The 12,455-nt window shown below is 54.3% G+C and overlaps 1 protein-coding gene across 3 annotated transcripts; it reads left to right on the top strand.

Moving 5' to 3' along the window:
• Positions 1 to 1,812: 1,812 nt before the first annotated feature.
• On the top strand, positions 1,813 to 12,232 carry Eef1a2 (eukaryotic translation elongation factor 1 alpha 2). 3 transcript variants are annotated; one of them, XM_006994618.4, is made up of 8 exons: positions 1,813 to 2,117; positions 3,330 to 3,546; positions 4,988 to 5,167; positions 5,702 to 5,998; positions 7,404 to 7,554; positions 8,513 to 8,769; positions 9,607 to 9,841; positions 10,282 to 12,232. In XM_006994618.4, the coding sequence occupies exons 2-8, from the start codon at positions 3,403 to 3,405 to the stop codon at positions 10,407 to 10,409; spliced, it is 1,392 nt and encodes a 463-aa protein (XP_006994680.1). In that variant the 5' UTR covers positions 1,813 to 2,117; positions 3,330 to 3,402; the 3' UTR covers positions 10,410 to 12,232. The 3 variants fall into 3 exon arrangements, with proteins under 3 accessions (XP_006994680.1, XP_076427511.1, XP_076427512.1); XM_076571396.1 differs by lacking the exon at positions 1,813 to 2,117 and adding an exon at positions 2,351 to 2,423; XM_076571397.1 differs by lacking the exon at positions 1,813 to 2,117 and adding an exon at positions 3,211 to 3,231.
• Positions 12,233 to 12,455: the final 223 nt, after the last annotated feature.

Genomic DNA, 12,455 nt, shown 5'->3' with positions numbered 1-12,455 from the left:
CCCCTGAAAGTCCCATCCCAGCATTATTGCCTTGGATTCAGTCCTAATACTGAACTTGGGGGATACATACAGATGGAAACAATAGCTTCTCAGTTGCAGGAGCTATTGAGTGTCTGGCAATTGCTTAATGCTTCTGGGTTAGGAGTCTCTTAGGACTGCCGGCCTCAAGGCTGCTCAGTGGGGTTAGTGTGTTATTGCTCAGCACTGTTACCTCTTGAAGGTTTGTTTTTCTGCACATTCCCAGGGTCTTCCATGCCAACAGAGGTTTCAGGGATTTGTACTGGTAGGCAAAGTATGTCCTAATGACAGGGGGGTACTTTTGGCCTGCCTTCCCTAGGTCAATGTATAGGTGTTTCAGGCAGGATATGACCTCTTGCCATCAGTGGTCAGTTCTCTAGGTGGGCAAGCTTCTGGCCTTGGGTCAGATGTACACAGAGGAAGACTCTGCAGGGAAGGGGTGTCTGGTGAAAACTCCAAAGCTGAAGGACTGGTGGCTATTCCTAAGCATCCTGAACTCTGGACCCTTCTATTGCGTCCACCCAGCCTCCTGAATCCCAAACCAGGCCTGATCTCCATGTAAGAAGGAAGACATTCAGTGGAGAGATGAGTTGGGCAAGCGGGTAGGGTAAATGCTAATGTCTTGCCAGGAATTTATTTTTAATTCCTGGCTCCCAGTTGACAGTATCAGCAGTCTTCAGAAGTGCCAGGTCATCTGAGAGGCCTGCCTAAGTCTCTGGCAGCCCTCTGCCAGACAGACCCTCAGGCTTCACCTTTACTCCTTCTTCATACTTGCTAGCTGCCTGTCCTACTGGGCACCCACTCCAGGGCACCCACTCCAGGGGCTCCTTGTGAGCACTGCCTCAGTAGGAGGTGCTGGGCCCTGATGTGGGCCTTCTATGTGGAAGGGACAGGCGTAGGCCTGCTGCCATTCAGCATAAACACCCAAGGAACCTTTGCTTCCTGCCATACCCTGCAGTGACAAAGACTGGTGGCAGCATTGGAAAATAGGAATGTCTGCGTTGAGATGACAAGATAGGGGTCTCTGAAGAAGCCTCTGGTGACACACAGTGGTCTCAACTCCCTTAAGGCCTATTTTGGTTATCCTCATCTTCCCCCGAATCCTCAAGGGCTCCCTACTGCCTACCCACGGGTCCTGAAGGAGGCTGGTGTTCAACTCTGGGCTAGTGTGGGGGCGGGGTGTCTTAACTCTGTTTGGATGTGCTTGATGGTCTTAGCTAAGACGGTCTGACCAGGAATACAATCAGGAATGTGCCTGAGCTCTCATGGGCTCCATGTATTCTCCACACCTAAGGGAACAAGTAGAAAAAGCCTCTTTCCAGGGCTTCAGAACAAGGCTGGGTCGAGGCTGGATTTACTGATAGCTTCAAGTGCCTGCCATGTTGGGCTCATGTAAACAAGCGTAGGGGCACTGTACGGGGGATCAGAACATGGAAAACCTCTGGAAATTGAACTTCATGTTCACTGAGACTCAGGCATGAACAGGGACAGCACTGGATGCCCACATCAGGACTTGCAAAGACTGTCACCTGGGCCTGGGCCTCTTCCCCGGCGCCCCCCCCCTGCCCCCCTCCCCCCGGCCATTCCCACTGGCTCCCTGTCTTGTGTTTCACCTTCCTGGGGACATCTTTACGTTGGATGTGCCTTTTTTCTGCTCTCCAGCAACCACTGTCTCTGCTATCCCAGCTCTTCTCTCTCCTGCTTCTTTCCCTTCTCTCCATCCCTGCCCCTCCCTTCCTGGCTCTGTTCCCTGCCCCCACCTCTGCGCGCTCCCCGCCCTTTTGCCTGTTTTTCTCTCCTGGTCTGCGCTCTAGCTGTCTGATTCTCTCGCTTGCTCCGGTGCACCTTTGCAGCTGCGTCCCCTCGGATCCTTGTTACGCCGGCCCGCGCCCGTGGGTGCGCGGTCCCTGCGTCCGTGCATCGCTCGCACCCCATCCGCCAGCCTCCCGGAGCCCGCCTCCCCCCGCCGGTACCGCATTGCCGTACTGCAGGGGCGCAGTGCATTGCGCCGGCACCGTCAATAGGTGGACCCCCTCCTGGAGAGATAAAACCGCCGCCGCTGCCGTCGCCAGTCCCTCTGACTGAGACTTCGGCTCTGGGTAAGGACGCACATCCCTGTCTGAGACCCTAGCTTAGGTTTCCACCGAGGGTTCGCCTCCTTGGGAACCCAACCCGAGGTAGAGGGGGACACGCGGCACCTAGCTGAGCTACACCCCTGGGTTGGGGTCTCTCGGTCGCACACTGGGCATGGTGGGTCCTGTGGCAGTCGGGCGGTGTGTCCCCTAAGTGATTGTTTACTTGGTGACAGTGGCAGGGGGCCTTCTCCTGAAACCTGCGATCACACTGTCACCGTGACCTTGGGGCTCTCCCAGGCGCTACAGGGCTGGACAGGCTGGTCTGTACAGGTGTGGTTCGGGGCTCTGGGGGTGTCAGTGATTTGTCAGAGAAGGGCAGGGGAGGTGGTGAAACCTGAGGACCCCTACCCCGCCCTACGTGGCTTCCACCCTAGGATGCTCGCCCCCCCCTCCCCCGCGCCCCCGCGGGCCCCAGCTTCTCCGTTGACCTCTGCCATGCGCAGATACTGAGACCCAGGGCCTGGACCAGATGGTAAGAGTGAGGGTGAGGGCATCTCTGAGGGCACTTTCTGAGGCTGGGTCAGGGTGAGATTTTTATTCCTCTGGCTAGAACAGGACACTCACCTCTCAGCCCTGATGGCTGCCCTCCTGCTTGAGTATGGGGAGGGCCGGAGCTATTCTGGGCCCTTGCCTGGGCACCATCCAGCTGTCTCCCCTGCCAGCCTGTGGGCAGAGAGAGGAAGATGGCGCCCTCGCTTGAGGAGGGGCTGAGGAGTGCTGGCCTTTCTTCATGGTGGCAGCAGATGGGGGTAGGGCAGTGTCCCTTCCTGGGCTGTGTGTGTATGTGGGGGGGGGGGTGGCGGCATCGAGGACAGGGAGGACAAGGCACTGGAGAGCTGGGCACAGTGACTCATCACAGGGCTCCTGACTGCTCCAGAGGATCTCTCAGCCTGCTGCTCTGTGATGTCCCGACAGGATTAACCCTTCCTTAAGGAACTTTCCTCCAAATCAACTCTCCAAACATTTACACTCTAACGAACCATTTGGGCTAAGGTAGAGGAACAGGTGGCTTATGAGTGCAACCTGGCTGGACTGGGCTAGGACCAGGGGGCAACCATTCTTCCTCATCCAGCCTCAGGTGACTGGGTGAGGGCAAGCCCGGAAACAATGCAGGAATGGTGTGGGGTCTCTGCTGGGCCTCCTAATCACCTGTCTCCCTTGTCACTGGCCCCACAGAGTTCCTGCCCAGCATACCCTCAAACCCAAGCCAGAGCCCCCACAGTGCCAGCCCCTCCCTCAACCAGGCAGAATGGGCAAGGAGAAGACACACATCAACATTGTGGTCATTGGCCATGTGGACTCAGGCAAGTCCACCACGACAGGCCATCTCATCTACAAATGCGGGGGCATCGACAAGCGGACCATCGAGAAGTTTGAGAAGGAGGCGGCAGAGGTGAGCACCATGGGCCTGGTGCTTGCATTTCTCTGTTTTCTTCCCTCAGTGCATAGGATGTGGGTGTCTGGGGATGGAGGTGAGGAGGGCAGCCTCCCTCTGAGATTTGCTTCATACTGAGGAAGGGAGAATTTGTGCCTGCCCAGGTCCACCAGAGGGCTCTCAGCCTCAGTGGGCCAGAGTGCCTTCAAGCCTTATCCTTTTGCTCCCCAGGGCTGAAGCTGTGCTGGATGTGGTGCTGCCCTCACTTGCCTTGCAACAGCCAGGGCTCAAGGATGCTATTAATAGCCGATTGATGGGCAGCAGTCTTGCCAGCTCCACTTTCTCCAGATACGCTGGGGAAGGTTGCTGGTTCAGGATGGTGCCTGGAAGTGGGGGGTGGGGTGTGGGGGTGGGGGGTGGTCTTGGCAGTCTGTTCCTGGCTGAGACCTACAAATGGGCAGTGGTTATAACTGAATTCTCTTCTCTGCCCTCAGAAGAGCTGGCTCTCGGATAAGGCCAGGCCTGAGGGCAGCAACTCTGTGCTGAACTCCTGCTCCAGTGTGCACATGGGTTTTGAGCCACAGCTCTGTGTGTATGGGCCTGAAGCTTTTACCCTTTCCGGAGTGTTCTGAGGGGAGGTGGTAGGAGGAGCTGAGGGGCTGAAGGTCACCTGGGTCAGGTCCTAGCTGGGTTTTGTGTGGTTCTGTCTGGACAGCTCCTTCAGACTGGGCAGCATCCCTGGAGTGCAGAAGGCTGTCCTGTGAGATTCTGGTAGGGAGTTGTGTTCAGCTGAGCAATGGCCACAGTTGTGGTCCAGGCTGTAGGAGTCTCACTAGGAGTTTCACTCTGGCACAAGTTGGCAGAAAGCAGCCAGCCTGCTCTTAGTGGGGGTGTTCTTCTCCTGTTTTGGTGGAAGGGGGGAAGGTGATGCCTCAGCTATTTGGAAGTATGCATCAGCTACAGAAAGAGCTGGAAGGCAAGACTTTTCTCAAAACCTTGGCCAATTTATTTATTTTTAAAGTTTTCCTTTTTTTTGAAATAATAACTCAGTTTTTAAAAAAATTTAATAGCCCCAAGTCCAATGAGATAATTGACCTATAACTGAGTAGGGTGTGGAATCTTAGCCTCAGGTAGTGAGGAACCCTTTGCCAGAGACAGGAGTTTAATGAGGTCTGGCAACTTCCAGACGCTCATGCCCCCTACTGGGGGACTTGTGTGTCCACAACCATTTAGGAGGGGAATGGGGCTGGCTGATCTAGGTGGCTTCATTTTGTGGCAGAGCAGAGTTTGGGTTTCAGCACCAGAGAAATGGTACAGAGGTCCCTGATTCAAGGTGCTTTAGCCCAGCCCTAAATGGCTTTTTAGGGTTGTTTCCCATGGCTGTTTCCATGGCCCAGGGCACGTGGATGTGACCCCTGAGTCCTGGGTCCTATCCTAAGTTGTGCCCCTACCCTTTCAGATGGGAAAGGGCTCCTTTAAATATGCCTGGGTGCTGGACAAGCTGAAGGCAGAGCGGGAGCGCGGCATCACCATTGACATCTCCCTCTGGAAGTTTGAGACCACCAAGTACTACATTACCATCATTGATGCCCCAGGCCACCGGGACTTCATCAAGAACATGATCACCGGCACATCCCAGGTGTGCAGGGAGGGCACCTGGCCCAAGAGCTCTCCTGCAGTGTCAGTGTCTTCCTGCCAGGACAGAGCCCCACCCAGGTCACCTCCATCCTGCTTGACACAGAGTCCCTCAAGAACTGAGTCAGGGCTTATATCTCAGCTAGATGGGATGCCTGCAGGGTTACCTCACCACTGTTAGGGCCAGCAGACAGACAGAGGGGGAAATTGTGGACATGTCCTTTACAGACAAATTCTTGTAGAAGAGGCCACACTAGGAACAATGGATGTGGGTAGAAAATCAGTCAGACCAAACAATCAGAATAGAACCAAAGGCCAAATGACTCACCCAAGGGCACATGGCCTGTTGGTGCTGGAGCTGATGGCCAGTTCTGGGCCTCCTTGACTCAGAGCCTGGTGGAGGAGTCCCCTGCTACCTTTGAGGCAGAGATCCTGAGTCTCTCCCCAGGATAACTGCCCAGGCCCCATTTTGTGGGTGGTAGGTCTACATAAAAGGCTGGGCCAGGCAGGGGCTTACTGTGTCTGACCTGTTGGATAGGCCGACTGTGCGGTGCTGATCGTGGCAGCAGGTGTGGGCGAGTTTGAGGCAGGCATCTCCAAGAACGGGCAAACCCGGGAACACGCACTCCTGGCCTACACTCTGGGTGTGAAGCAGCTCATTGTGGGTGTCAACAAGATGGACTCTACAGAACCAGCCTACAGTGAAAAGCGCTATGATGAGATTGTCAAGGAGGTCAGCGCCTACATCAAGAAGATTGGCTACAACCCAGCCACAGTGCCCTTCGTGCCCATCTCAGGCTGGCATGGTGACAACATGCTGGAGCCTTCACCCAATGTGAGTGAAGATAGGTATGGTGAGGGCAGTGCTGGCCTTCCCAAGAGCCCAGGGCTCCAGGACCCTAAGTCAGGGTGGGCCAAGCTTCCTTTGGTCTAGCTGAATTTCTGTGAGCACTGTAGTGATAAGTATCAGCCTTCTGGGGATACCTCTTAGTAAGGGATCTGCACTTGGGCTCCTCTAGCTCAGCCTCCCCATGAGGTGAAAAGAGGAAGATGAGGCTCCTTCTCTGGCTACTGCCTGTTGGGTCCTGGATCTTACTATGGGGGAAGATCAGTTTTTAGTTCTCCCAAGCCACTGTCCTGGCTTTGGATACTGTGTATAACCAACAAAGGTCCTCCTCAGTTGCCTCCCCTGAGGTCTGAAGCATGTCCCTGGGCTGGCCTGGAGAGTGGAGGAATGTCTCTTGGCTGGTCATCTGGGAAGCTTGAAGCTTCTGCAGCTCTGGGCCTCTGAGTTGGGGGTGAAGAGGAGGACATTTTTCAGAGAGAGCTTGGGACCTAGATCTTGGTCTATTCAGAGGACACTCCTGTCCTAGAAAGGTGGGCACTCAGCTTTAGTCAGCCTTGCAGCTGCCCACAATGAGTGAAACGGCATGAGGATAGCCTCTCTGGAGACAGCTGGGGGACCCTGGTGTATGGGAACAGAGTTGGGCAGGCAGGGGATACTCCATCTTGCTCTCGCTGATGTGTGATTATCAGGACCTTAGAATCCCCTGGAGACCTTTGATCAGCAGGTCCTCCCCTGCCCCCTCAGCTCCCTACTGCTCTATTGTGCTCTGGGGCTCTGCTGACCTGAGGTGCCTAAGACTTTGACCTAAAGACAAAAGCAGGGGGACACACAGCCCCTTGGGTGGATTTACTTCTTGTCTGTGACAGGTAGACCATGAGGAGTTCTGTCAGGAGGGCTTAAAGTCATCCTCCAGAGAGGCCCTTGTGGTGATGGTGGTGGTGGTGGTAGACCCTGATCTTGGAGACGGCAGAGCCTCTGGGGCTGGGGCAGAGGCTGGACTTTATCCTTGATGTGGCCATTGGCCAGACTTGAGGCCCGTTCCCCTGGTTCTTACCCTGTCTAGGGCTGTGACTGACCAGGTCCCTGAGGGATTAGGGTATCAGGCCAAGTTGAGGGGCCTCATTTGTAAGTGTTGATGACATGACAGCACAATCTGGGGAGGTGTTTCTGTTTGTTGCTCCTTCCCTCTTTTCTAAGTTGTGTTTGTTCAGGGTCCCTGTGAGGGTGGGAAGGTGAGAAGGAGATGAAGAGCAAGATATTCAGCTTGGACAATGAATCTCCCTCCCCAGGCTACCCCTTAGGCAGGTGCCACCCCCAGAATCTTGGAGCTCTGAGGCTGAGGGTGTGGTCAGATGGGTTGCCCTATAATTGGTACCTTTTTTCTCCTGCCCAGATGCCATGGTTCAAGGGCTGGAAAGTAGAGCGCAAGGAAGGAAATGCAAGTGGCGTGTCCCTGCTAGAAGCCCTGGACACAATCCTGCCCCCAACTCGCCCCACTGACAAGCCCCTTCGCCTTCCACTGCAGGATGTGTACAAGATTGGTGGTGAGTGAGGTCTCAGTACTGGAGCTCATTGTTCCCTGCAGGCTCTGTCTCCAGCCTTGGCCAGGACATCAACAAGGAACCCTCAGGCTGGTTGTCTCTACCTCTCTCAGTCACCCCTCCCACCCACCTCCCCCCCATCCATCAATTCATCCAGCATTCAATTGGATTCCTTTCCCACTCCCCACTTCCCCAAGCGCTCAGCCAGGAGCTAGAGACATTAGATGGGTGTACTGAACCGACCCTTCACCTGCAGGTGAGGTGTGCCCGTCTCATGGGAACAGTCCTAGTCCAGGAGTGAGAAATGCAAGTCATTAGTCAATAGACACCAAAGCCAAATATGAGACAAGCAAAGGGGGAAGAATGAGAATATCGTGCTGATGCTCACTCCAAACAGAGGACAACTGCTGCCCTTTCTCTGTCACCCCATAATGCCACCACCTCCAAGCTTCCAGGAGATGGTGGAGGGCTGTGCTCTCTCTCCCAGCCACTTGCTCTTCAGGGTATCCCTGTGGTAGTAGCCACACTGTCAGTGTGGGCAGGCCTGTCAGGAGTGCTGGGGCTAGATGCCTCTTCAGTGGTAGAACCACAGTGCTACAGCAGGACCTGGGAATCCGGTGTGAGCAAGAGCAACCCTAGTGAGTTGGCCCTTGCCTGGCTGAGATCCTCAGAGACAGGGGAATGCTTGTGGTGCCCCCCTCCCAGGGAGACACCCCGTCTTCCTTCCACTGCCCTGTCCCTTATCCTTCAATTCTGGCAACTCTGATCTAGGACTCTCCTGCTATCACCTCACTCTGTGCTTGTCTGGGGACCCCCTGTCTCCTTTCTCCCTCCATGAGTCTGTTTTCCTTGACCCCCTTCAGAGAGAAGCAAGTCCTGAGCTCTGTCTACTTCCAGGCTCTCTGCTTTTTGCTTTGCCCTGCCCTTCTCTGCCCTCTCACAGTGCCCTCTCTCGGCCTAGGCATCGGGACTGTGCCTGTGGGCCGAGTGGAGACTGGTATCCTTCGGCCTGGTATGGTGGTGACCTTTGCGCCAGTAAACATCACCACAGAGGTGAAGTCTGTGGAAATGCACCATGAGGCACTCAGCGAGGCCCTCCCTGGTGATAATGTCGGCTTCAACGTGAAAAATGTGTCCGTCAAGGATATTCGCCGGGGGAATGTCTGTGGGGACAGCAGATCTGACCCACCTCAGGAGGCTGCCCAGTTCACCTCCCAGGTTGGTGGCTGTACTCGTGTGTGTGGACATTCCTTCTCAGAACAGGAGGAGAGGTGGGCTGAGGTATCGAACAGTGGCTTCTGGCCCTTCCCCTGGCACTGAAGGGGAAGGCCTTCCATTTCACCCTAATGCCACTCAGTGTTCCAAGAGTGCTCAGAGTTACAGCAGGTAAGCAGAGCCTCAAGGCTCCTGCTCTGGGGTATCTGCCCTTTAAAAATGCTTTTATTAACTTGCTGCCTGGGGAATCACTGTAGCACTTTATTTTCTTAACTAAAAAACAAAACAATCTACTTATTTTAGTGTGTGTGTGTGTGTGTGTGTGTGTGTGTGTGTGTGTGTGTGTGTACATGCCACAGTACATGTGTGGAGGTCAGAGTGCAACTTGGAATCAGTTCTCTACTCCATCATGTGGCTTGCAGGGACTTAACTCAGGTCTTCAGGACCTGGCAGCAAGCACCTTGGTCCTAGAGTGATTTTGCTGACCTCCTCTCTACATTGTCATTGTACACTCTCAATTTTAGAACGGTTTTATTGACGTGTAATAGAAGTACTATAATTATGGTTCAGTTTTGTCCTGGCGTCCTTGGTTCTGGTCAGGGTTAACCTGTGCAGTCCTGGTCCTTTCAAACGGCGCAGCTATCTGCTGACTGCCTCATGTTTGCACATGCTTAGCAAGACGTTGGGGTATGAGCCCAGAAGTGGGGTCCCTGTGACCTGAGCATTCCCTGCACAAAATCATAGGGATCGGGAGGTGACCCTGTGACTGGAGCCACCCCTTCTAACATTGGCCCTGTTCCAGGAGACCTGACTCATGGCTGTCTTCAACTCTGCTCTCAGGTCATCATCCTGAACCACCCTGGGCAAATCAGTGCTGGCTATTCGCCAGTCATCGACTGTCACACGGCCCACATTGCCTGCAAGTTTGCGGAGCTGAAGGAGAAGATTGACCGGCGTTCTGGCAAGAAGCTGGAGGACAATCCCAAGTCCCTGAAGTCTGGTGATGCCGCCATTGTTGAGATGGTCCCCGGAAAACCCATGTGTGTGGAGAGCTTCTCACAGTACCCACCCCTCGGTGAGCTGGGTGATCCAAGGTGTAACCCAAGATGGTGGTTGATCCAAGCTGGGGTTGATACATTGTTGGCGAGCAGGGTCAGGGGTTCCTTTACTATGGCAAACTACTGAGCAAAGTGCAGCGTTTTAGTAGGAGGTCTCATTACACACAAAGACACACACATAGACAGACAGACAGACAGACAGACAGACAGACACACACGCACGCACGCACGCACGCACGCACGCACACCACCGCCCCTCCCTGATTGACAGACAGATCTGGAATAGTGCTTCTTTTATTTGGAAGAACCCCTAAGGGATTTCCCTGGTACCAACAGCAGGTCGAATAATTTCCCCCCCTTACACCCCTTAAGCGGCGTTAAGCTGTTCTGCGGATGCCCAATGCACCTGCGCATTGCATCCTGGGCGCCCCCACAGTTTACGAATCTCTCCCGACAGGCCGCTTCGCCGTGCGCGACATGCGGCAGACTGTGGCCGTGGGCGTCATCAAGAACGTGGAGAAGAAGAGTGGCGGCGCCGGCAAGGTCACCAAGTCCGCACAGAAGGCGCAGAAAGCGGGCAAGTGAAGCGCGGGCGCCCGCGGCGTGGCCCTCCCCGACGGCGCCGCGCCGCGCCCCCAGCCCCGCCCCCGGCACTGGCCCCGCCCCCTCACCCGCCCCAGGCGCGGCCCCTCTCCCCCGGCTCCCCGCCAGGCGCATGTCTGCACCTCCGCTTGTAAGAGGCTCTACGTCAGCGACTGGATGCTCGCCATCAAGGTCCAGTGGAAATTCTTCAAGAGGAAAAGCGCCCCTGCCCCAGGCTTCCGCACCATCGCTCACCACGCACGCTCAGTGCCGGTTTTCCCAATAAACTGAGCGACCCCAGAGCCGTGTGTGCCTACTGCTGGGGCCCTGTTTATCAAAGTCCCGTTACCCAAGGTGTTCAATCTGGCACATTTCAGGTGACACACTGCCAGGTGACCTAGCCAACTGCCCTCCTAAGCTTCGTGGGTAGGTGGTGGGGCCCAACTAGGTGAGGATGGAAACGACCCATTTTGTGTGCCTTGGTGGGATGTGCAAGACCAACCGTAGAACCCAAACTGTGGCTGGGTGTCCTGAAGGGCCCCCTAAGGAACCGTGAGACCTGAGAGCGCCTCCCCACGAGTGTGGGCACACACTTCTTTCCCCTAGGTTTCCGGGGAAAGGTTCTGACAGAAGCCCACCTTGCTTCCGCTCCTGCCTGCTGAGCCAGCCCCATGTCCATGCTGCCCCTTAGCCCAGATCTTCACTCTTTAAACTGCAGCAACACCTGCTCCAGAAGCCAGGAGGCCAATGGTTTTTGTCAGGTGGCCTGGGATTGGTCCATTTGTCCTAGAACATGTCATGACTTTGATAGCCAGGCAAGGCAGATGGTAGGACTATGCTCCACTCACTGCTGTCCCAGGAAGCTGCCCTCTCCACTTCCTGCCTCTCAAGGTCTGTTCTTGTTATTGCAGGTAGGGGTTGGGTGGGGTGAGCAGATTCCCTCCACAGGGTCAAAGTAAAGCTCTCTGGAGCCTCAGGCAAGGGTTCTGGTCCTTAGTATTCCCACAAGGTCCCATTGTGTCAATCTCCTAGGGCTACTGTAACAAATGGCCACACACAGTGTGAGTTTGGAGCCAGATAATGGTACAATCAGCACCACTGGGCAGAGGTGAAATGTTGTAGCGGACGTAGCTTCATCTTTTCTGAGAGTGTGAAATCTCTCTCCTATAAGGACACCTGTGGCTGTACTCAGAGTATATCTGGAGAACCCGGATAAGCTTCCACCTTCTCAACTGCATCTTCAAAATCCTTCCTGACACATATTTGCTGTTCTAGGTTTCAGGTGTCAGGTTCCTGAAACCCTCAATACATTCAGCCTCTATGCTAGATGAAGACAGAGAATGCAGCTGTCATGGGCAATTCTGACATCCAGCGAAATGGGCACACAGTCCGAGTTCTCACCTCAGCATCCATGAAGGCAGGATAGGAAGGGAGAAGACCTGCATGGCTGGGAATTGATGTGTTTGGGAAAGTGGTTCCTCAGGGCTGCTGAATGCCTGCAGACCCACACAGGGTGGGTTTGAACTAATGAATGTCAGGCCTCTGAGGGAAGGCTGTTGGATACAGACACCCAGGTGAATCTGAACTTCAGATGGATATCAGATACTTTTTTTTTTTTTTTTTTTTTTAGAGACAAGGTTTCTCTGTGTAATGGCTCTGGCTATCCTGGAACTCACTCTGTAGACCAGGCTGGTCTCAAACTCACAGAGATCCACCTGCCTCTGCCTCCCAAGTGCTGGGATTAAAGGTGTGCGATACTACCACCTGGCAGATACTTTTTAATATAAAAGATTTGAGACATTTATAGTAAAAAGGAGTTGATTGTTTATCTGGAATTCTGATTTGGGTGTCCTGTATTTTGTCTGATGGCTCTATCCAAGGACACTAGGTATCTCCTGGACATCTGGCTAATTCTGGGTCTTTCCTGGGTCACCATTATTGGCAGGAGGGATCAAGTAGAGTGTGTTAGCTGTTAGCTCAGGAAGTGTTTTTTTTTTTTTTTTTTTTTTTAAAGAAAGCTGTTTTAACACTTAGTCCTCTTAGAATTGG

This window comes from Peromyscus maniculatus, chromosome 4 (genome assembly GCF_049852395.1).
Source record: "Peromyscus maniculatus bairdii isolate BWxNUB_F1_BW_parent chromosome 4, HU_Pman_BW_mat_3.1, whole genome shotgun sequence".
In the NCBI taxonomy this organism is placed as follows: Eukaryota; Metazoa; Chordata; class Mammalia; order Rodentia; family Cricetidae; genus Peromyscus; species Peromyscus maniculatus.
The sequence above is the reverse complement of the archived record's forward strand: the minus strand, read 5'-3'. Positions and strand labels throughout refer to the sequence as shown.